Source organism: Vigna angularis, chromosome 1 (genome assembly GCF_016808095.1).
Source record: "Vigna angularis cultivar LongXiaoDou No.4 chromosome 1, ASM1680809v1, whole genome shotgun sequence".
In the NCBI taxonomy this organism is placed as follows: domain Eukaryota; kingdom Viridiplantae; phylum Streptophyta; class Magnoliopsida; order Fabales; family Fabaceae; genus Vigna; species Vigna angularis.
This window is the reverse complement of record NC_068970.1, coordinates 5,958,862-5,984,659: the sequence shown is the minus strand read 5'-3', so window position 1 is coordinate 5,984,659 and position 25,798 is coordinate 5,958,862. Positions and strand designations below refer to the sequence as shown.

The following is a 25,798-nucleotide window of genomic DNA, read 5'->3' as shown; positions in this document are numbered from 1 at the left end:
ACAAGTTCATTACATCGGATATTAATCTATTAATGACACTTAGAAATTTTATTTTCATCATTATGATTGAATGTCTAGTGGAAACTAAAGATTAAATAATTTATAGTTCCAACATTTTAATTTTGTTTACTTGATAAAAATAAAAGTATTAACAAAAAAGAAATTATAGCAAAATCTTTCCTACAGAGTGTATTAAATATTTGTGTGCTAAATACGTTAAAGTGAATAAGGAATAAGGAGCTAAAGGGTCAGTGTCATATGTCCCTGGAAACGGGGGCAGAATTTGGTGCCCCTAAAAATGTGATCCTTAGCTTACAACATGCTTCCCTGTTCAATCTTAATTTCTTAAGTCACATGCCAACTTCATTTTTCTTCTTTTTCTATTATTTTTCTTCCATTCTTATTCCATAAATATCAGTTGAAAGTTTATTATCAGTGAATTTCTGTTATTAAGTTAAAAGAGGCTCAAATAATTAATTGAAATTGTTCCGATTGGGTTTAGTAGGACTCTACTAAAATACTCCTAATTGTATTGAGAACTGGGTGGATGCTAGAGATCGGATGGACGAACTCTGTTCAACGCGCTGCAGGATGAAGACCGGGCAGGCTCTGCTCCAAGTGGGCTACCATTGGGAACTGGACGAACGTTGAAGACCCCTTAAAACATTCTGAGATGGTTTTGAAGCCGGACAGTTCATGATGACTGGACGGACACATTGAGGGGTAGACGAATTCGTGGGCGTCCTCCATGCTCTTGGTTGAAGACCAATCGAGCGTCGCTTCACGGATTTTCGGTGGACGTCCTCCTCCTTCTTCTTTATGGTGGGCGAGCGGACACCTGTCAAAGACACTCCAACACTCAAATTAGTAATGTAACCGAGCGGTAAGTAATGCATGTATTTAGTGCATCCTGGTCCGAAGTCATACCTGAGACCTTTATTTATACTGGTTGTAATGAGTTTTTACCTTTCGCCGGCCTAATGACGGCCCAATCACACCTTAATCTCTATTAGGGGCTTTAATGAATTTTTACTGTTTATAATCTAATCATGCAGTCTGTTTGACTGAGATGGTCGGTCAATATGAGTAGTTAGCCTGGTCAGTTGGGATAGTTGGCCTGATCAACCGTTCGGTCTGAACCATGTGATCGACCAAAATGATTGATCTAATGGTTGGCTTGGACGGTGGGCTCGAAAGGAAACCTTACTGTACACGGTACAAAAATAAATTAAAAAAATTATTTATTAGAATTAAAAGTACACAATATAAATCATCTTCATCAGCAATTGCTTGAATCTCGTGTACTCAGCTACCATTATTGATTCTTGAAAAAGATTATTGCATCGAAGGAAGTTATCTTGGGAGTAGACGAATTTGCGCACACGTTTTCATTACTTTTTCTTTTTCTTAATAATAGAGAATGTGATTGAAAAATTGGTTTAATAATATAAACACGATCATTTAGATTATACAAATACTTATATGGTTCGTATTTTTTCTTGTTCCTCACTTTTAGTTTTCAAATATATTCTTTAAAGATTATATTTGCCACTAATTTATAGAAATCGAATTCTATCCATCATAACGTTTTGATAACTTTGAAAATAATATTGCATGCAGTTCAAGAGTTTGATCGTTTTGTCATCATAAAAGTCATTTTGAAAATATTATTTTTATTAATTCATATTTGTGAGATTTATATTAAAATATCACTTGTCTGATAAATATCATGTATAAAGTTTTAAATATTTAAATATTTCATTTATAAATAGTTTTCTTAAGAATATGTTGGCCTGGCGTGTGGCTATCTGTGATGCTCCTTAATTGTAATAACTTTACAGTAGTTTCTATTGAGACTTCACAAATGAACCAAAGTGGAATATGAATAGTTTTTCCTCTTCATCATATAAAAAACAAGTAAATATATTTTTATATAAGAATAGCCACGATATGTTTAATATATGGCATAATGTCATATATGACAGTGTTTATACCTTGAGTAGATTATTGAGATATGCTAAGATGAAAATATAGCGTTTATGTAATAAATAGACCATCTAGTGTTTAAACGTTGTTGTAAGACATCGTTTATGGTTTATATATTAGATATAGACGAAACAAGACTCACAGCAGACTGCAAATTGTTTATATATATAGTAACAAATGTTCTGTGAATGTAAATATAATTTAATACTTTTCTTTTCAATATAGATATTTATTGTATAAGTGAAAGATATCCTATGAAATAAAATAAAAAATTAAATTTGTGAAATACATTAATGACATTTAATACATCATAAAAAAAATTCATATATCAAAGTCGCTTTCAGTCCACTTTGCAAACATCTAAGCTGTCCATGTCAAAGTCGCTTCCACATTCATATATCAAAGCAAAGGTTCTCCAAAAGATCAACAGTTTTGTTCTAAATCTGTTTTGTTCATTGTTTTCTTGTCTAGTTGTGTTTGTATTGTGTAAACTGTTCATAATTGTTTCTCTTTTAAATTTGGTTCAAATAACAAACAAAGTTTTACATTGAATAAAAGAAGAGATAGATATGAGTTTATATACACATACATACCTTCAATTGATAAGAGGTCTTTTGGAGTGATACTAAAAGTAAATATATGAGAGTTTGATCCAAAACAGAAAATAGCTTACAAAATATATAACTAAAAAGGCAATTCTTATGGAAATACAAAATATTTTGAACATATAAAATCCTATAGATGGAGAACAAGTTGAATTGATTATAACAAATAAGACTAGATAATTAATTATTACAACTACTAAAATTAACTAAAATTGAATTTGTTCATGGATGTAAAACCTTACATACTATAAAAATTTAATAATTAGTAGCGAAATTTTACTGATGAGAAATAATTAATCGTTAAAACGTTTGTTATCAAAGAATTTTAGATTTTTTTATTAACTTTAAAGCATAATGTTACTTTTATAATTGAAAAAGTTTATTTTATGTTGTAAAATTTCGTAAAGAAATGAAGTCGACGTGCTTTTCCAATATAATAGGATGTAATATACATAATTTGATTGAAGTTGCTGTGCCGTTTCACATAGAGAATAAATACATAACTGGTTGATTATACATTCGGGTGCATATGTGTTTTTACTCTAATAATATATTGTCTAAACCTCAGATTATTTTATATGAAAAAATATAAAAATATATTATTTTATCAGTCCTAATTATGTGATTATTATATTAATGTTTATTGAGATTAATGTTACTATTATACACCACTTATAGGTTTGTTATCAATATAAAAAATAATAAGATTTATTTAAAAGGTTATAGATATAGTTAGGATGAAAATTACATAGTTTTAGGAATTTATAAGTTAGATAAAGGAAGGAATGATGAATAAATGTTTGGATATTAGTTCAAAACTTGATATGAATTAAAAACAAAATTTTCAAATTATTACTGGTGTCTTATGTCAAATAATATGTATTCAATATGTTCTAAAATAGCTTAAAAATGGGTTAAAAACAAGAATCTTATCTCTTATATATTTTATTACATTTTATTTGTTGCTATGTTTTTTAGGCATCATGGAATCATCAGGAAGAAGGAATTTTGAAAAGAAAACTATCTCTTGTAAATTTTATTAAAAAAATGATGTTTTAGGAGAGTAATTTCGATATGAAAATTTAGTGATACAAATCTAGTGTTGTATATAAAATGTGAAATCTATCCAATAGTCTTATTTTCGATTCGAGTAAAGTCCAAAATAATATATATATATATAATATTTTGGGTTACTAGAGATGATAAAATATATCATAATACTATTTTTATGTTATGGGAGTTGGATTTTGTTTGTATGTATCATTTTTTTAAAAGAGAATATAGTATTTAAAAGTTTTATATTCGCATTTTCAGTATATTTTTATATTTTTTAACACGACATGAGTCCTTGATAATATCTCATTTATATATTTGTTATTGGTGATAAAAATCACTGTTATACTGTTATTAATATGTTGGTTGACGTGACACATTTTGTGTTAGTTTTCTATTAAAAGCAAAATCCATATTGATTTAAGATTTTGAAACATATACCTATTTTTAACCATTTTACAGTGTAGCGTGGCTGAAACTACAGATACAACATAATCTCTCTTCTCTGTCAGAGGAATCAACGGAAATTGGAATAGATCAAAAGTATTTTGGCTATTCAAAGTAACACACAGGATCGCACGTGTATTTCTTAATACAATTTTTTATTATACTGTACATGTTACAATCCAGGTTATACTTAAAAGACAAGTTCACCAACAAATTATCTTACAGTAAAATAAATGTTGTGAATCGTCTTTCCGGTAACTTATTCGCGTTGAATAATGATAGCATTTTTCTTTGACTAAATAAAAGAAAAGTGAGTTTTTGAGATGTGGGAATGGATTATCGACAAATTATTGACCAAAATCCATGATATCATACCTGCTAACCACTGTTTCCATTAGAAAGTGGGCAAGGAAGATCACAAGGTTTACACGTGCAAAGAATGGATAAAGGAAAAGCAAATTCTTCTTGCCAAAGAAAAAGAGAAGGAATCATACTGTTGTGCCTTAGACTGATGCAGTGCATGTCCCCGTGGGAGAATGATTCGTTCAAAAACAATCCAGAATCAAGGGAATCCTATAATTAACCTCTATAATTAAAGTCAAAATGTAATCAGAACTTCTTTTCTGATCAGCTAAATTTCCGAGAACAAATTCTCATTGACAGTGCTAAATCAGAAACATGGGGCAGTGATCTCTATCCAAACTTGCTTATATATATATATATATATATATATATATATATATATATATATATATATATTCTATTCCCATACAATGAATTAATGAAGGTACACAGTTTTGGGAAGACAACGAGCTAAGTCAACATTTGCTTGATTCCAAATGATAATGGTTTTGGATAAGAGCAGCATGAAAAAAATTCATAGGTAGGTGGGGCAAGTTGCTACTGTAGTACTCTGAGTTATGTCGTTTGAGTTTGAGATGGTGTGGTTATAAATAGGGTTGAATGAGTGTGAAGATTAGACAGGATAATAGATAGTGTGTGGTGAATGAAGGTGAAGAAGGAAGTGTTGCTCTCAAGTGTCTTGCATGAAGGTAGAGAGAGTAGATGTGAGCCGGGATGGCTTGCCGGCATATATATATATATATATATATATATATATATATATATATATATATATATATATATATATATATATATATATATATATATATATATATATATATATATATATATATATATATATATATATATATATATATATGTGTGTGTGTGTGTGCTTAAATGCAAACATCCCTCTGTGGGTATTGCTGGGAGCCATCCTGGCTCATGTTTCCTTTCTTTACACTCTCATGTCAGATCTTGCAAAGAGCATTTTAAACTCAACATCCATTTTTTGGACTTTGTTTCGGTTGCAAGGAGATTTTGAAGAAGTGACATTATTAAATTTTGAACTCATTCATATTATATTGTGTGTGTGTGTGTGAATAAGTTGTTTTTTGGCATTTTTTATTGCACAAATCTAAGTTACCATGTGCTAAAAACCAGCAAATATCTGATACAATCTGAAACTTGTTCTAAATATGAACTTATGTATAACAGATGCATAAGCTGACAATGAGCTTTTCATACCAGTATCTCACAACCTTACAATTTCTTCAAAAGCCAGGATTTTTCTGCATTACATAGAAGCAGATTGTTCAACTCAAACTCCTTGTTAATGTAAAACCTTTAGAAAAACAAATTTTGAATTTGTTGAGGTTTTGTGATCGAAAGGTACACACATCTTCAAAAAAGGTGCACCTCGTTAGCAGGTTCACATGAAGAGCCTAGATAAAGGCATCAGAAATATATCATAGGAAGACTTCTACGTTGAAGACATCAGAAAGGGTCAATTAGAAAATGATTTTCATAATCAAAGTAGATTCTCACTCTTTTTTATCCAAACTTTAGAATGGGTTTACCAACCTTCTTCTCTTTTCTTTTATTACACATGTTATTTATGCTTTTACTCTTCATCCAAAACCACTCCAAAATATCTCCAAGCGTGACATGACAGACATGTATGCCTCAAATTGTGGGTAATGTTACATGAAGAGACTCTTCCATTCATCAATATATGTTATTTGTGATTCTATTATAACAAGTTGTTATCTTAATAGTAACTAACTATTTTTTAGAATTTTTAACCTATTTTTTTTATTATATTCATCATTATTAATTTTGATACTAATGTGAGAATTTTTTGAGAAAACATTCTAGGAGAGAAAATACTAATTAGACGTAATGTATGCCAAATTTTCGAAAATTTTCAAAATTCTTGTAATGTTTTCAATTATTTTATCAAAAAAGAAAGAGATTTGGTTTCGGTTATTAAAAAATTAAAAATATATAATTTTTTTGACTTTTGGTTATCAAATAATTAAGATAGAAGAAAGGTACGTATATCAAAATTTTCAAAAATTTTCAAAAGTTTTACTACTTTTTTTAATTATTTTATTTGAATGAGGGGATTTGACTTGAATTTTTTACTAACTGAATATATACCTTCTGTTCCAGTTTTTAAAGAATCGAATCCAAAAGATTCATCAACATTTTAAAATTGTCACTTTTTCTATTTTAATTATTTTGTCTGAACATTTTGTCTTGATTTTTCAATAGTTGAAGCCATGTATATCTTTTGTTTGGGTTTTTAGTAACCTGAAGTTAAAAATCGATGAAAATTTCAAAATTTCTCTTAAAATTTATAATTTTTTATTTTATTAATAGTTTCTTTGATTTTATAAATAAATGAAGCATATTAATATTTAGGTTTCAGTTTCTCAAATAATGAGGCTAAAATGTTATTGGAAGGATTAGAATTCATGAAAGATTAACTGTGACCACTTCATTGCTACAATTTTCTTCATCTGTCCTCCTTTGCAACTGCGTTGTTGTGTGTTTTTCTTATTCCATCTCCATAGCCTTCGTTTGCTTTAGCCACCATGAACGTCGTCATCATCTCCCATTTCTCCATTAACGAACTCATGTCTCATCTGTCATCTCTCCATTCGTTCTTCTTCTTGGGAATGCGAAAAGAGATTTTGAAGCTTCCACGCCACTGCAGGAGCATCACAATTATGGCAGTAGATCTGCAGGAGCATCACAAAAAATTGGCTACACGTGCAAAAGACAATGGAGAAATGAAAAGCAAATTCTTGTTCAGATAAGAAAGGAGAAAAATATTCTCTAATACACATAATTTTTTTATTTTTACTTACTTTTTATTTTCTTTTTTTTTAAAATATAAAAATTTATATTTTTTTACTATTTTATTCTTATACTTTATATAAAAAATAACGTAAAAGTGTGCTAGGATATCATTATTCAACGAAGAATTCGCATTATTTGCCTTTTTTTTCGTGCGGACGTTCTGATTCGGAAACCAACTAAAGTCAACCTTCTTTCAGATATGCAAAATTTTTAAGAACAAATTCCCATTTGAGAATGCCAAATCAGAAACATATGGGATAACCACTACTCCTCTTTCGCAACTTTCTTTCTTCATATATGTTCTATTTCACAACAGTCAATTACCCATCGTAAGTTCGAGGAACAGAATCATCTAAGTCAACTTTCTCTTCATTCCATACTGCTTTTGGACAACAAACAACGTCAAAAAAATCGTTGCCAGGTAACCTATGTGTAGTTTTTTTTATTACAAAGTCACATTTTTTTATCGAAAAGAGATACTTTAACACCCAATAAAATAAAAACATTCAGTTCATAACTCATTTTAATAATATAATAATATATTAAAAAATTTATTAAGTTGTTAAATAGTTGTTTTTACTTTGGTTAGTCAAAATTTCATGCTTTATTTGTGTATTTACAAAAGTTAGAAATGGAAGCCACATTTCATCAGGTTTCGGTAGTCGGCTCCCCACTATCAAGTCACTAACTTTCTTTGACACACCACCAACATAAATTGATGCGCATGTGTAAAAATTTACTAATTTACAAAGCTTATTTCTAACGTAGGTTTGATAAGTATATAGTATGCTTCTAACGTAGGTGCGCAGGAGAGAGCTTCCCAGCTGCTCTGTCCCAACAACAGTTAAGCAGAATTAAAGTGTAACTAATATTACAATGGTAGTTAAGACAGGTATTAATGACTATTAAGAAATAAATTAATTGGTCAGATTCTTATAAACTTTATAAATAGAAATTTAATTTCGAAATAATGTTTACGCTTTGATAATCGCATTACTTTAAACCTCGAGAAAAAATTTCTGACTTAAACATTGAAATGTATTCTGCACATCACCTCCCAACCGATCGGTTATCAGAGGAGAGAACACTTTGTAGATCTCTTCTAAACAAGAAGAGACTACACTCAACGCTATAGATTATTGAAATTCAGTCATGTTAATGGACATCGTTTTTATTTTTCAACATCAATTAATACTTGATGTTTTTTCGGGCGTTAAATATCAAAAATAACAAATATCAAAACTCATTTTTATACTAATAGTCATATACTACTTTAAGGTATTTTTTTTGAAAAAATTTAACAACAATAGTGATAAATCTATTTTTTATTGAACTCTCTCATTAGTATCTTTTATAATTTTGTTTTACAATTTATCCATCAATAAATCTGATTTTTTTTTATTGTTGTGACTTATCTTAAAATACAATTAAAAAATTTAAATATAACTTATTAACACACAAAAATATATACATATGCAATTTTTAAATGAGTACGATATAGATAGGGATAAGATAGGGACGTACATATTTATTCAATCCTTGTACTTGTTTCATTTTAAATTACTATAGCACTTTTACTTTATATTGAAATATTATCATTGGTTATTTATTTTATTATTAATTAAATATATTTTTTTAGTTTATTTATAAACATAATTATGATACTATTTGATGAACATTAAGAGTGATATGTTGACCTGAATTTAGGTGAGTGTTCAGTGGTATGCATATATATTAGTGATCAATAAATTTTCTTACAAAATTTATCATAATATTAAAATTGAAATTTATTATTTATTAGACCTATTGTTTCATACGAGATCATTCATTAATATTTAACTCAATATCAATAGATATATGTTTATATGTAAGAAGTGTGTTAAAAATCTCAAGTAAAAAGATAAAATAAATTTAAAAGATATAAGTAGATTTAAATTCCATCTTATAAGTTTGGAGTTGAAATAGATTTTAAAGGTCACTTTTTAATATAATTTACTATATAATCCAAAAAAAAATTATATTAATTTTCTTTAATCTTTAATTTGGCAATTTAGTTATAAGACGATACTTTTATTTTTTTTATAATTATTTAATTTTATAGCTAACAAATACATATAAAGATAAAAATAAACTTGTAGTTGGGACATAAAGATAAGATATTGAGATTCCACTCAACCCACCCATTCCAGTGACCAGCTAGTTGAAGAATGAATACAGTCTGCTTAAATTCCTAAAAAATGCAAAAGTGTAAATAAATGGTGGTCTAAAAATTGTTCTTATGTTCATAAAGTGCTACCCTTATGTTTCTAGAAATGTTATTCTAGTTAGATAAAGACGATAGCCTTTTTGTTGATGGACTCTCAACAAACAAGACACTTTACAAATACGCTAATCACTGTTTCTTTAGGAATTCATACTGTTGTGCCTTAGACTGATACAGTGTATTCATTATTCTTTCAAAGCAATCTAGTATCAAATGAATCTTAATTAATTAACCTCTGTGCCCATACTGATACAAAAACCAATTAAAGTCAAAATATGATCAGAACTTCTTTTTTCAGCTGAGAACAAATTCTCATTGTGCCAAATCAGAAACATGGAGCAGGGATCTCTATCCAAACCTTGCTTTTATATATATATATATTCTATTCCCATACAGTGAATTAATGAAGGTTTTGAAAAGAGAACGAGCTAAGCCAACATTTGCTTGATTCCAGACAATGATAATGGTTTTGGTACAAAATCTTTTAAAGAAGTTGCAAAATAATTTTAATTTTTGGAAAGTTGAACAGATTATTTTTAAGTAAAGAAGACGTTGTTTGCTTAAGTGTTATAATCAAAGAATATTTTTTCAAAATAATGCTCTTTTTTAATTTGTTACACGGCTTTTTAAAAGAATAAAATTAAAATTAAAAAAAAACATATAATAATTATTTTTATAAGAAAATCATACTGTAATCAGAAACTATTATAGAATCAATTAGTTATTGAAAAAATAGTAATATAAACAAATATGAATTAACTTGAACTTTTTAAAATCCCAAAATTTATAAAACTAAATCCTGTGTGGCTTGTTTATAATCCTAAACAAACTTAAACTATAAAATTGAATTGTTTCCATTTTATTATTAATTTTTTGTTTGTTTAAGTAATTTTTATTTCTCAATTCTTCATTTTCTTATTTTTGTGTTTCAGTTGATTGAGTGTATCTGCTAAAATATAATTTATGAAATGGCTTAATAAGAAGAAGAAAAAGAATAAGACATAAAGTTCAAAATTTTGTGTGTGATGAACCTAGATTTAGACAAGTTTCGAAAGTTTTAGTGAAGTGTGACGCAAGGACTTATTCTCGGCCATCAACTATGTTAAAAACGTCAATGGTCACAATGTAGCAAAAGCCGTCCATTTTGTGATTTGCCTTCTCAATTGCTAATTGTTTATTTTTTTAGGAATCATGAAAACCTTGACTTTAGTACTATTTCGATAAATTTAAGTTTTTCTAATTACCATGTTATTAAATATTTTTATTATATTGAATGCTCAAAATATTTTTTAAGCATTTATTTGACTTTTGTCATTACTTATAGAATAATTGATATACAAAGTATGACGGCAAAGTGAAAACATGTTTTTTTGACAATAAAGGTAAAAAGCAGAGTATTTAAATAAAGAAATATTATTTAAGCAGTAAAAACTCAATAAAAAATATTTAAATATATACAGAATTTAAAACTTAATTACATTTCATTTTTACTCAAAAAAGTGATATTCAAAATCTATACTTTCATCCCACAACCATGTTCATTAAAAGCAGTGTATAGTCTTGTTTTCCACATAAGCATTTATAAGAAAAAACCATAAATTAAAATTATTTTATGAATTGATATCGACTTGTACGACTTAATTTAAAAAAAAAAGTAAGATGAAAAATTCTAAAAATATGAACAAGAAAACACTATTCCCTATATAAAATCGGCTACGCGAATCGTATTATGTAATTCTAGTTAAAAATAAAAGTTTCATCTACAAAACTAAAACGTTTAAATCTACTGTAACTTGAAGAAAAAATATCAGTTACTTTTTCTTTTTATCCTTAAATATATTATATAGTTGTGAATAATTATTTTCTTTATCCTAATCATTATGCTGGTGAATCCAAACATATCTGTCCAAATTTATTCTCTTAAAAAATTATATAATTTACTATTGTAAACAACCATCAAGGGTTGTAAAGATGTACTTTTGATACTAATTGTGATCGTCTGTTTTTGTTCAAGTAAATATCAGTGCAAGATTATTTCAAAATTAGAATTACACTTCCTCAAGGTAAATTTCAAATTCAATACTTATGTAAGACTCAATACTAACGTAACTTACATCTGAAAAACGCTGACAAAGAGACTACAAAATTTCATCAAAGAGATACGCACAAGAATGGACAAATGAATTTCTGAATGAACAGTAAGGTGTTTTCAACTAAAAAACTAGCATGTTTTACAAAGATGAACAACCATAATGAGTTGATATGATTCCTCCAAAATCTATCATGTAAAATATAACCGAAATGGAAGGAAAAAAAATAAGCCGTCCATCCCAAAGGAAGGAACACTGAATCGTTAGCCTCCTGTTCTGTCCATGTTAAGCCACCGAACTCCATGGCCAGTTCACCTTGCACTCAATATATGCGGCTGCCAGGCGATCAGACCTCAATAATGCTGCAATTTACAAGTCTCATGTCATATGAGAAACCAAGATGGGGGCCGAAAGTAACAACTTTTCGACCAAAGAATAGATCAAAATAGCTGGCTCATGGTGCTGAATAATTGGAAAATAGATGCAACAAATTATCCAGTGTTTCAGGAGTGAATTTCCTAGCAAATAAGTAACATGGCTTCTGAATCCCGTTCCATAAGCAAGGCCAGCTTTGCACTTCTCTCTGTGGAAACACAAGATAATTCATCAAGCTGGTTAACTCATCCTCTATAAAACAGATCAGTAAAGCTATCTTGTATCATACCTTCTCATCACTGGTTACGTGCACGCTAACATCGATGGACTGCAGAAATAAAATTATTGTTAATATCAATGTACTAAACTTGAAAACAAAATAAACAAAGACAATGCTAATTTGCAAGAGGTTAACTGCTACATCACACTTGCTAAACAAAAATACTACGAAGAAAGGGAAACCGCCGCACCCGTATGTTTGTTTTACTTTCCCTTAAAAGTCTGATTGTGCGTTTTTACTATAACTTAAAGATAGGGAGAGCATTGTCAATACGCAGAGAGAGCACTCTGACGCATTGCACTACTTTTAAGGAATTTTATTTCAAATTTTCTTATGCATGACCATTTAAATTCAGTTTTCATTCAAGTTTAGATTTCCATTCCATAACATGGATTGTGTCAATTAGGATGCAATCAATGCCATAAGGTTTTAATCCAATCCATTTAACACATCTTAAGATATCCAAACAGATAAAGACTGGGAAGTGATGACGATACCAGAGGTTTAACCTCGGCAACCCTTCTCGTCTACACAGTTGCTCACAGAAAAGAATGAGTATGTATTGTAAAATTTAGAGTTTTAGCAGAACTATACCGTGATATTCTTCAAAAGTTCATGAGTTACATCCTGAGGCCTATAAGACTTCGGGTGCCATTTTCTCTCAGACCAGTCAACATGAGTTAATGACCAGTTTGCAATTCCACCAGGATCAACCATCTAAAACCAGAGACATAAGCTACTTAGCTTAAGAATGAAAAATCTTAAAACAGCATTACAATTCAAACTCACCTGGAAGAAGGTCGGCAAGTAATGCTCATCAGCAATGCAATTCCGCCCCTCCAAACCGGGCTGGAAAAATAACAAATTTCACATCAATACTGAAGGTAGTATATAATACTAACTCTGTTTATTTCTCCTACCCTCCCTTTATGAAGTAAACAAGACTATTCTCCCTCCGGTCCTATTTTCTATCCTCCCCTTTCATTAAAAGCCTGCCCCTCTACTCCTTTAGACCTAATGCTGTAGTAACCAAGTGACCCACAACACCAGTGCACAATACGACTCCATACATAGCATTTGCGTATCATCTCTATGTTACCCGGGTCAATAAGGTGTTTCTTTTCTAGCTTACACGGCAGTACATTTATGGAATTTAAAATTCTAAATTATTAGAACATATATGGTCCAATCACCTTAATCACTAAACAACACTGGCATGCAAGATAAGACCAACAATATCAGGGGTGCCAACACCTTTTTGGCATTCTACATTGTCATTCTCTTTCAGATTTTTGCGACACCCCATACCTGTAAATTGCAGGGGCATACACAGCAGTGGCCATGCACTCTTACAATGGACAGACGCTTTTCTTATATATGAAAACAACTTTACCTGACAGTAAGACCGGAATTTTGAATAATACAGGCTATCAGCCATGACTATAATTGCATGCTGCCGTTTCATCGCAAACCACTGCAAGAGAAGATAAATAATAAAGCAGAGACATAAATGGGTTATACATAAATGTGTGTGTGTGTGTGTGTTTGCATTTTCTTAGCTGCCAAAAACTCGGACTATTGCTGAACAAAATCGTAAAGGAATAGGTGTGGTGATAATGAATGACAATTTAGGACACTGATTGGGTGACCATAGATAAAGTATTATTCTTGTTATTGACGATACCACCAAGTTTCTATGACAAAACTCAATTCTGTAGTGTGTTAAGTATAGCCTATTGATAGAAATCACACGAGGGTATGAAACAATGGAAAATTCCAATTATCCAGTTGGTATCTTGTGAAAAGTGCAATTGTTAAATAAAGTAGACAAAATACTTTATTCCAATTAAAAATTCATTGTATGTAGATACGCAATATTTCTATTTTAAATGTTGAATCCCAAGCTCCATCGAGACTTTAGCAAGAATATACCTGTGCACCCTTTCTAAAGTCCTTCACCTCAACTTCAGGAAGCATGCGATCTGAATACCTGCCATTGCCGTGAGGACCAGGATCCTTAAAGCTAATAAGAGAGGAAAAGTTCACATTAGTACAAATATGTCAAATAGACAGCAGAAACCACAAAGAAGAATGGCTATTATCTTGATAAAAACCCAGAGGAGAAAGATTGTCATACCAGTCAACAAAGCTGATATTTGTATGCATCAGATAGTTGTAAATATAATCAAAATGATACAGAGGCACACAGCTGCAAAATCAATATACACAAATCAGAAATTGATAAAACCTATAAAACTGAGTAAAATATACTTTTAATTCCTAAAAATATGATTTAAAGTGGTTTTGGTCCCCTGTTTTTTTTCTTTTGTCAATTTTAGTCGTTGTAAAATTTAAATTATTTACAGACCTCTTGGATCCTGCGATGGAAAGTTGGAAGCGGGTAAAAGAGAAGAAAGTATTAAATACTGGGGTACACAATCATTGGAAAAACATAAATTTCAAGAAAAAGGAAAAACACTCTTCATATAAGTGTGAAGATTTATGCAGAATCATAGGTATAATTGATTATTTTAGGCTGAAAACATAATGGATTATGCCTTTGTATATATCTTATATATTGAGACATAATCCATTATGTCGTTAGTATTTACATATTTATTTATTTATTATAATAAAACAAATAATTAATATAATATTATTAAAATAAATAATTATTTTCAATTAAATCTATTTTTTTACTCAAATTCAGCCGCTTTCTTTTAATTCAAAGAATTTCATTTTCTACACCTTTTTCTTTTCCTTTCTTTCTTTTTCCACTCTCACCTCTGTCCAAATAAAGCTAGGAAAACATCCAAGCATCAATCATGTCATGTCACCTCAATATGGACCTATAATGACATGATTAGACATATATGCCATATCACTGCTATGTAATTTTCAAAAGATTTTAAATTTGGATAATGATATTTTGACAACATTTTTTTAACATTTTAACATCATTTACGTGTCATTATGTGATTGATCCATGTTGATGTTTATGATTATTATTATTAATTATGGAGTAATTTTGGACCAATCACAGAATGATACGACGATATCAAATTGTTGTCAAAGTATCATTATCCTTAAAATTTAGAAGGACAAAAACCACCGGAGAAAAATTTACGGACAAAAAACAAATGAAATCATACTTTTGGGAACAAAAAACATGTTAATTCTAAAACTAATTAATCAGTAAGAACATAATTAAAAGAAAACTCATAACACATTAAAAGTTTACCTATCAGACAGTAGAACAAATTGCTGGTTGTCAGGATCTTGAAGGGCATTCCCTAATAGCCGTCTCTCTGCATCAACCATAGAAATTTTACCCCAAATCACCTGCCACAGCACTTCTGATTAAAAGAATTGTTCACAACAAAACCACAGACTATTGGACAACAACACGCAAATACACTTGTTGTCACTATCCCTATAATTAAAACAGAAACACCCGAATTTTAAAAGCCCATTCACCAGCCCAAAAAAACACATTCAGAATGATTTAAAGAAAATACCAAATAATTTTAACCAGATGCAACATTGCTTAACTAAAATAAGTTCAGAGAGTTCAGTTCGACTTCTCCACTTATTCCACCCAATAAAACAGATACTTTATCTTATTTAACAAGAATGAAAGTGTGCAACAGAACTTTGTGCTTTCATTTTGGGTTACCACTACAAAATTTGAGATCTCATGAGGCCAGGCATAGGGCTACTATTTCTTCTTTCAGCTCTGGATTAAGTAAAATGTCTATGATGTGAAACTCTTCCAGCATTGTATTTCCAAATCATGAATTAAATAGTTAAATAATCCGCTAATCTCTCAACTCAAAGTCAACAATAACATAACATTCTAGTTCCCTAAAATCAGAAGTGGTGCGTTCAATAGAAGATGTGAAAACATTAAGGCAAGTACATTTAACTTTTGTTTGTTTAAGCATAAAAATAAAATGGAAAATTACCCTAGTCTTCACTGGAATCTTGTTAAATGACGCTACAATTCCCCTAAATTTTACATAAAGACTCATCTTTCCTATGTTTATCATACCTCCTATCTTATTTAATAAAGCGACACATACACTTCTTTATTACTCTACCAGATCTTCTAAGGGCTGTTTTCAATGTTCAAGAACATTTATTATTTTTTTTCTCAATCACAGCCTTACTTTCCACCTAATTTAAACTAATGTACACATTTATTGAAAAAGTGCAAATGAAAAACAACTCATCCATTTATGTTAGATTATAAATTAAAATCAATTAAAAACAGTAAACTAGAAAATTCTATAACTATTTAATTAGAAAGTAGAAATTTATTCTTTTCCTAGATATGTGTATAAAAACCTTAAGTGCACACTTAAAGAAATAAAGGTAATACAATCTAAGGGACTTGAGTGTTTGATAGAATCTAGTAGAGGTGTCATTGTCACTTAAGGACACTTCAGGACAAGTAAGTACAATTTCCCCAAATACAAGTCATTTTTTGACATAGCTGTGTCATAAGGTGTTTTAAGGTATTTTCTTACACAATTATTATGATTTCTTTAAGCATGTCTAATGATTAAAAAATCCATTTTTTCTTTACGTAAGAAGTTAAAAACAAATAGTCGATGGAAATATGATTCACATAAGAGAATATGTATTTACTGTAACAGCTAATTAAGACAGTACAATTCATAAACGATAGTAAACTGAACAGTAACAAGAAAATATGTACCTGGTCACTGCGTACATCCCGATTAACAAAATATCGACTCACATGAATTGGTTTTGTCTTGGATGCATGCACATAAACAGAGAACTTTCCTTCGTGACCCTGCAAAAAAGGAGTAAAGCATCTTCCAGGTAAACACAAACCTCAAGATAAACAGGATTCAAAAGAAAGCAAACCAACTACCAACCAAGGAAATTACAGAAACAAACTATGGATGCATGTGCATTACAATCCATTATGAGGAGTCTATTATCAATTAGCTATTACAAGTGTAAAACATATTTTGCCTCTTGCGTTGTAAAATACTGAATCAAAAATACAGACCATTTTAACTATTTAAATCGTGCAACAGTCTCCTTAGGCCATCATCCCCAAAAAAAAGAGAGACCGCAAATAATTTTCATGCAAAACACCGGTGCCAGCTAAAGGTGCTACAATAAGCAGTTTTTCTTTTCTAATAATTCCAATACAGTTTTCTGACTGAAGGAATGAAATCCTCAGATTCTCCAAAGTCCTGACAATTTGATGTTTCTTCTAGCAGTCACTTGTAATAAAAGAATCACCAAATACAATAAGGGAGTTGCAATCATAGAAAAATTCATAGTGTCATCAACAAGCTAATTTTCTAATAGATAAAAGAATGCAGGATATATATACACTACCAAACTGACTATCTTCTTTGTCATAAAATGTGTCACAAATACAATTCAAAGAATAAAATTGACCCTCTTCCAATGTGAGAATTGAAAAACAACAGCTTGGACATATAAGATTAGACAGGTACAAATCTTACTTGGAAAAATTTGTCCCATAATTTTTCGAATGGTAGAGAGCCAGGTGACAAAAACATGAAGGCAACTTTTGATTTTGTTGAAACAATTGCCGGTGAGTTCAAAATATCCTTAATCACAACACGTGAAGCAATCTCCTCATCGGTGTATTCTCTTGCGGGCATAGGTGGAAGCCAATCAACAAAACCCTTGCACCCTCTGGAAGAAAAGACATAGCAGGCCGACTTGCTTTTTGGTGGGTAGATATAAGCGCAGATTAGAAAGACACAAACAAACAACACCAAGATAATAATCCACATGGGCTTCTTCATGGGAGGACGGTGGCGAGACCCAGGCAGTATCTGCATATCACCCACGCTGTCCAAACGCCAACCTTTTTCTGTCTTCATCTATGCAAATGCATCACACTGTTCACCTCCAGCAAATCTCTTTATCATCCACGTGCTCCCCCACTCCAACCCACAGAAACAAAGAGCCTATACCCTACAACTAACTGACAGATTGATGCAGAGAAATCTGAAAACAAAAACGAGTGTATTAGCGAACAACAAACAAGTCAACCCTTTTATCCACTCAATCCTTCACAGTAATCCACACCTGACAAATGAATAACAACCCTCAAGATATATTCAAAAGAGAGATAAAGCTAGAGGATTCTTCTAATTTTACTAAATATTTCACAACTCTAATAAACAAATGAAGATAAAGAAAAAAATACTCACAACAAGAAAAAAGTCGAAGGATTAATCACTCACGCCACAGAATATTCACAAAATCTTAACTGCAGGACAGGGGCAGGGACTAATGTATTTCATGTTTCGAAGCATCGAAACAGCTAAAACAACAATAATATTCACAAAAACACAAATGCCAAAACAAACTTAATAATCTCAACAAACAGAAATTTGAGTTTAAAATTCAAACAGCCGTCGAAAGCAACAACCCAGGGGTCAAAATCAAAAAGACATTCAAAGCCCTGTCTGGTAGTAGGAGTGTGTAACAAAAATAACTTGCAAGACAACTAAACAATCTCACCTAATTTATTTACAAGAAAAACAAAAACAACTGTTTATTCGCCGATAAACCCCCAAAGATTAAGCGAAGATATTAATTTGAAAAAAAGAAAAGAGAGAGAAAAAGAAATGAGAGGAGTACCCGAAAATGGTGGAGTTGAGGGATGGAAAAAAAGAAGGATATGGATTAAGGTAAACCAAATCCAATGATTGAGAGAGAAAGATCTAGGGCAAAGGAAAGAAGAATCAGAACAGTGTGGGCAAAAAAAGGATTGCAAATGGCAACCTTCTCTCAATTAATTAATTTAATAAAAAAAATTGGACTCAGTTCCCTCTGTGTGAGCACTTTCCGAACAAACACAAACACAACCACAACCGACTCTTCTTTCTCTGTTTCCCTTCCTCTCATCCATTGGTTGGCGCTGCCTTTTTCTTCCTTTTCATAGTTTACTTTTATATTTAAATTGCAATTCATCTTATCTTTTAAAAAAATAGAATATATTTATTTTATACATTTAAGTTTATAAAAATATAATTAAAATTTAATGCAGATATTTATTTTATAAAATTTAATAATGATATTTTAATAATTTTATTGTGGAATGTATTTATATTATTTATATATTTTTTAATATAATATATTCCATCATATAACTATTTTAAGTAATAGAATCAATCAAAATAAAAAAAATATTAAATTTAAATTAAATTTAATGATTGTTAAGAAAATTATTTACAACATATTTGAAAATAATAATTTATAAATAATACATTTTATAAATTATTTTTAAAATAAATAATTAAAATTATAAAATATGGAATAAAAATATTTTTTTACTAAATATTTAACTTAATCTATACCATTATATTAAGATATTCTCTGTACATATTTTCTTTTTCGTTTTACCTCTCAAATAACAAGTTTTTCAAATTAAAATAATTACATTATTAATTTTACTTTTTATATTTCCGTTTTTTCTTCATTTTAGATATTTTTCTCTATTTGACCTTTTTTATAAAATTAACTTATTTGGATATTACAGATAATATAACATAAATTTATAATATATAAATAAATGTAGATGGAGATTTAAAGTTAATTTCTTAAAATAATATTAAAATCATAAATTTAAATCTATTTTAATGAGATTTTTTTTAAGTTTCAGAAATTTATATATATATATATATATATATATATATATATATAAATTAATAATTTTAATTCTAAAATAAGTTTTAATTAAAAAAAATCATATCTATAGATTAAATTATATATAGAAAGAGAGGATATATAAATAAATTAATAATTTTAATTCTAAAATAAGTTTTAATTTAAAAAAAAAACATATCTATATATTAAATTATATAGAAAGAGAGAAATTATTCATATTTATACATTATGGTAAAGAAAATGATAAAAGAAATGAATTAAAATTAATTTAAGATAATATTTTAAATATAATACTTTTAAAAAAAATTTGGATGTGTTTTCTAAAAAGCACTAAAATAAATATTGTATTAAGTGCATGACATAATACATTTGATTTACCAAAGCATTGCATTTAAAACTAATGCTAAATAATTGTTTTTACATGAAAATAATTGTTTTTGCATATTACAAAATATAACTATTCAAATCTTACTCTACTCACTTATCAATTTTAATATAATTTTTAATGTCCTTAGAGATAAACCACCTTCTATTGGGTGAAAAATTGTTACATTTATTTTAATTTGAAAAATAATGTCAATGCTAAGTGTTTCATATTTAAAATAATATTTTTCACATTATTCTTGATCATCTGACTTCCTTACCTGCATGTCAATTTATATAAAGTAGTAAATAAATTGTAGTTATAAAAAAATATTACAATAAGAACTAATTGATAGTATAAAAGGATAACAAATCCTCCAGTTACGTAATTTACAATTATGCTAACAACTACAAAATTCAGAAAAAATGAAGCACTTAAAATTAGACTATACAAACTTTGAAATAGTTTAGACAACAAACAATATTGTATTCTTAAAAAATTGCTTTGCAGTGCAAACACATGAAACACTTGAATGTTTTATTTTGCAAAATTCTTCATTCTCACAAATATATCCTTCAAACATTGAACTTTTACTTATTTGCAAATAAAAAATTTAATTACTAAGACAGTTTCAATTTAAATCTCCACAAAATAGAAAAGTTTTAACTTTTGGTTCTTAAAATCAGACCTCTAATATGTTTATACCTTTTTTATGTTTCACTTTTTTTAAGAATATGTTGTATTAATGTGTCCTGAGTAATATTATTTCATTAAACCCTCTTGGATTGAAAACACGTTATTGAAATTAAATCCTACTTAAAATACAACAATCAAACCCCAAAAATACTGTTGAAGTCATCCAATGTTAAATTAATTAAATATGCACACTAATAAAAAGAACTACAATATGAATTCGTTTACCCTTAACCTTGGGTTATATTCAACTCAAATATCCGTTGTAGGATTTATTGAAGAGTGTGGTAGTGTGTATAAAAAAAAGCCAATAATCTTAGTTAATGAATCCTATAAAAAGAAGTTCATGACGGATTAGATATATAACAAATAACTTTTTACTCTAAAAAAATATCTCTACAACATGAATAGAGGAACCATTCTTAGTATGCTTGCAAAGTTCTTATACATCCCTCAAATATTAAACTTTAAAACTGACATTTTATCTCTTTAAATATTTCAATTTTTAGTTTTAGATTTAATTTCAATAATTTTGTTCAGGTTTAATTAGTAAGTTATTTATTTTAAATCTATAATTTGATCTTTATATTTTTTTTTATTTAATTGAATCCCAATTTTAGTAAATACAATTAATTTAGTCATTCGTTAAATTTCTATGTTTTTTTTTCATCTTTTATTTTTCATTTTTTAGAAAATAAAACACCGCGACGAAAGGAACTATTTGTACAATTCAAAAAACAAAATTCTCATCATAGCAAGATGACAAACTTTAAGATTTCAATTTTTTTTGTACACTTAATAATAATTTAAAATGTTAAAGTGTGCCAAGAGGTAGAAAGAAGATAAAGGTGATGAAAGACAAATTTTAACATTGACACTCCAAACAACATTAGCATCAATTAAAAAAATATTAAATTGAATTTATTTAATAAATTTTGAATAAGTTAAAAAATATAAATATAAAGATGAAAGTGTGTCATTGATGAAAATATTGGGACGAAATGATGAATTCAGTATTTAAGAATTTTATTTATCATAACTGGAAAAGGTAATGATTAGTAATAATAGAAATACAAGAATTACACTCAATTATCTTTATAATTCAACTTTTGTTAGTATAAAACATTTTAATAGAGATTCTCTCAAATACTTGTCAAAACGTATGAAATATTTTGGTCGTATATCTTTATTATTTTTTAAATTACAATAGTTGCGGCCACGCCGAATAGAAACGCGTTGGCTTCTTCCATTCCAACCAAAGCTTCTGGAATAGCACCAATCAGCGGCACTTTTGCTGTGTAATGGGTTCCATTCTATTCAACAAAGTCAAATTTGTTCTTCATTAACTTGTCATCACACGCTGCTTCATTTAATGCAAATTAATATTAGGTTTAATACCCAATTTTGTCCTCACTTTAGTTCGGAAATCTCAATTTAGTCTCTTTTTATTGAAATCTCAATTTAGTCTCTTTTTATAAAACTTAGTGTAATGGTTCCTTACTTGTAATTATGTGAATCAAATTAGTCTCTTCCGTTAAATAGAGGCAAACGGAGTTAATGGGCTGATGATGTGGCAGTAGTCACTGATTAGGTGTTAACACATAATTGTGTGGGTGCTTACGTGGTGTTAGTACAGCTGATTTTAAAATTGGGTTTATTTAATTGGGTTTATCTACAACACCATCTCCCCAATCTCTCGCCTCCCTCAGCAACAGCAGACAAATCCAAATGCTCAAGCTTCCAACAATTCTCCCCAATCTCTCGCGGAACAACCCCACTAACTGATTAAACGAAAGATACACTCCTCTTAGCCTCCCAACAAAACCAGGCACAGAACCATTCAATCCATTACCAGCCAAATTCAAAACCTCCAAACTCTCAAGAGACGAAATTGAACCAGGAATCTCCCCCACAATCTTATTAAACCCAAGATTCAAAACCCTAAACTTCCTCAAATTGCTTCGGGAATGTCCCCCTCCAACGCGTTGAAGGGGAGAGACAAAACCCTAAGCTCCGTGAGCACACTGATGAAATTAAAAGAAGAAACGTTTCCAAAGAGAGAACCTTTACTACCTTCGCACGTTCGCCGAACTCTGAATCCGTAAAGAGGGAATTGAGAGAAACCTTTGCACGGGTGAGAGGTTCCGTTGCGGCGGTTGCCACCGTTTCCGGTGACGTTGACGGCGACCACCCGGGAGTTCGCGTTGCAGAGGACACCAGACCAAGAGCAGTAGCCAGAGTCAGTGCCGGCTGCGGAGGTCCATGTGGTGACGAAATTGAAAACGATGCCTTCAGACGAAGGAGAGCAAATTCGTCCGAATCCCCCAATACTGCGTCGCTTGGCGACAAGAACAGAACCACAAAGAAGAGAAACTTCACTATGCAACTCCATTTGATCACTGAACTGCAATGAGAAGAAGAAGAAAACATCTCACAGTGAAAGAAAACCGAATCGCACGAAAAACCCCTTCTTCCCCGTTGTAGGAGTGACGTCGAAGAGAAGAAGAAAGGGTTTTTGAAAACCCTAATCCTGTGATATGGAAGAAAAAAGACAATGGAAAATGATGGGGAAGAAGGAGAAACAAGACTCGAACTCAGCTGTCCTAACACCACGTAAGCACCCACACAATTACGTGTTAGACACCTAACCAGTAACTACTGCCACATCATCAGCCCATTAACTCCGTTTGCCTATATTTAACGGAAGGGACTAATTTGACTCACATAATTACAAGTAAGGATCCATTACAATTAGTTTTATAAAGAGGGACAAAATTGGGTATTAAACCTTAATATTACTAATACTAAATTAGGAAGAAGAAAAAATCGTTTGTCGAAATAAAAATGATGATTTCTGTGAATTTTTTTACTTGATTTGAAAAATCTATCATTTAAAATATTCTGCTCTACACTCAATTACTTCATTTTTAAAAATAGGATTTCATGGTAAAAATATAAATGTTTAAATAGAATTAAACAAATCATTAAGAAAATTTTAGTTGACTAAAGGTAAAAAAAAAAATACAAATGTACCGTTCTTTTTTCTATTTATTGAAAATAAAATGAAACTGTGGAGAAAAATAATACCGAGAAACATCAAAATAATTTCAGAAAAAAACTTGATAAATAATTTATATTAAATTAACTTGATCAATGTGGGAAACACTTAATTGATATGAAGTTATTGACTAAGTTAGGGTATCTGATGTTTTGTTTTGTTTAACAGAGACACTTTTATATTGAGTAACTTAGTGAGAAAATAGGTGGAGATACTCCTAAATAAATTGGTCATTAGGTCAATGGACTCATAAATGTGATCTATATGGAGACTCATGGTCAGCAAAATATATGTATAAATATTACTATAATTGTACTTTGACTTCATTTTTTTACATTAATCTAAATTTGACCAAAATCTCTTACTAAATATTAACTTTAGCATTAGAGGATCTTATGTAAGCACCCCACCATTCAGTAGAGGACAAAGGAGAATTAGAGGACAAATATCGGATAGTAAAGAGTTCATGCAATAGAAAAAAACTTTGTAGGGTACGTTCAGTTTTGCAAGAACAACTAGTACCCACCATGGGACGGGTATTTTTTTTAAGAAAAATTAGTTATGTCAAGAAACAGAGTTCACATGTATGGTTTCCACAAGAACGCGAGATGCTGGAGAGGTTGGTCGTTCTACGACCAACATCGTTGTGATCTTGGAAAATCGGGTGAGGATGTAACAAGAGTTTATATATTTTTGTAAGAAAAGCGTTGAGGAGATGAACGCCCTAAAGGAGGAAAAAGTCAAGTGGAAGCTTGAGGTTGATGTTTTGGTCGAGAAGGAGAAGGAGGTCGCTGATAGCAAGGCGTATGTGCTGAGGATCCCTTGCACCCACCTTGCTCAAGAGATGGAAAGTGAGTATTGTTTTGTGTCGCGGTCTCACTATTGAGGGGCACCATCAACATGATCTCTGGACAAGTATCGAGTAGTGAAGAGTTCGTGGAGTAGAAAGAGACTTTGCAAGGTAGTTCAATTCTGTACGAATGAGAATGAAATTGGTGTGTTGGTGATTTGAATGAAGCATGAAATGATTTCTTATAAAGATTAATTGTCTAAAATGAAAATTTAATTGTTTATGTTATGCAAACTCGTTGGGTGAGCCTTCTTCTCATTGAGCAAATGCCAAAATTGGGTTTAGTAGAGTTAAGGGAGGCTTGCTCGTTGGACAAGTAAACTCTCGCTGAGTGAAACCCAAACTCGAGTTTAGTAGAGAGTTAAGGGATGAGGTCTCACTGAATGATACTACTATTGTTGGGTGAATAAATCTACATTTTTGTTCTAATACTTGACTCGTTAAACAAGACATTTAGTCATTGAACAAGTTCCTTTTAGAGGAACTCACTGTCTCGCTGAGCAAGTTTTCCAATTTTAGTTGATAGTTTTTAGCTTGAATTGGAAAGAAGTTGTCAGTGAAATTTTGTTTTATGAAGATGTGATGCTATTGGGAGTACGAAGTGAATGAATGAGATGAAAAGATAGAAATTATTGAATTATATGTTTGTTGATGATTTTTCAAGTGCAAATCCTGATGTATTATGCATTGATTAAAAGTACTTGTTGATCAGAAGTTGTCTTAAACTTTACTAGATTTACAAACTCACATAAAGTATTGCAAGATAAATGGTGAGAATTTAAAGATATTCTTATAACATGTCTAAGAGTAAAATTTTTTTGGCGAAACCATA

The 25,798-nt window shown here is 30.0% G+C and overlaps 1 protein-coding gene across 3 annotated transcripts; it reads right to left on the bottom strand.

Annotated features, from left to right (window-relative positions):
* Nucleotides 1-11,748: 11,748 nt before the first annotated feature.
* Nucleotides 11,749-19,257, bottom strand: LOC108322193 (glycosyltransferase BC10). Of its 3 annotated transcripts, none has more exons than XM_017554208.2 (11): nucleotides 18,973-19,257; nucleotides 17,820-18,333; nucleotides 17,030-17,128; nucleotides 15,551-15,651; nucleotides 14,447-14,518; nucleotides 14,242-14,332; nucleotides 13,703-13,783; nucleotides 13,099-13,158; nucleotides 12,904-13,026; nucleotides 12,319-12,357; nucleotides 11,749-12,237 (listed from the first exon to the last, which is right to left on the bottom strand). In XM_017554208.2, exons 2-11 carry the CDS (start codon nucleotides 18,204-18,206, stop codon nucleotides 12,109-12,111), a joined length of 1,182 nt encoding a protein of 393 aa, XP_017409697.1. In that variant the 5' UTR covers nucleotides 18,207-18,333; nucleotides 18,973-19,257; the 3' UTR covers nucleotides 11,749-12,108. The 3 variants fall into 3 exon arrangements, with proteins under 3 accessions (XP_017409697.1, XP_052735140.1, XP_017409698.1); XM_052879180.1 differs by having other exon boundaries at nucleotides 18,853-18,974; XM_017554209.2 differs by lacking the exon at nucleotides 18,973-19,257 and adding an exon at nucleotides 18,540-18,818.
* Between the last annotated feature and the right edge of the window lie 6,541 nt (nucleotides 19,258-25,798).

Excerpts from the sequence above, each read along its gene's own strand:
- LOC108322193 (XM_017554208.2), bottom strand. The coding sequence starts at position 18,206 with ATGAAGACAGAAAAAGGTTGGCGTTTGGACAGCGTGGGTGATATGCAG. Across the intron at positions 14,333-14,446 it reads AATATCAGCTTTGTTGACTG|CTTTAAGGATCCTGGTCCTC; the intron begins GTATGACAATCT and ends CTCTCTTATTAG. Across the intron at positions 13,027-13,098 it reads ACTTGCCGACCTTCTTCCAG|ATGGTTGATCCTGGTGGAAT; the intron begins GTGAGTTTGAAT and ends CTCTGGTTTTAG.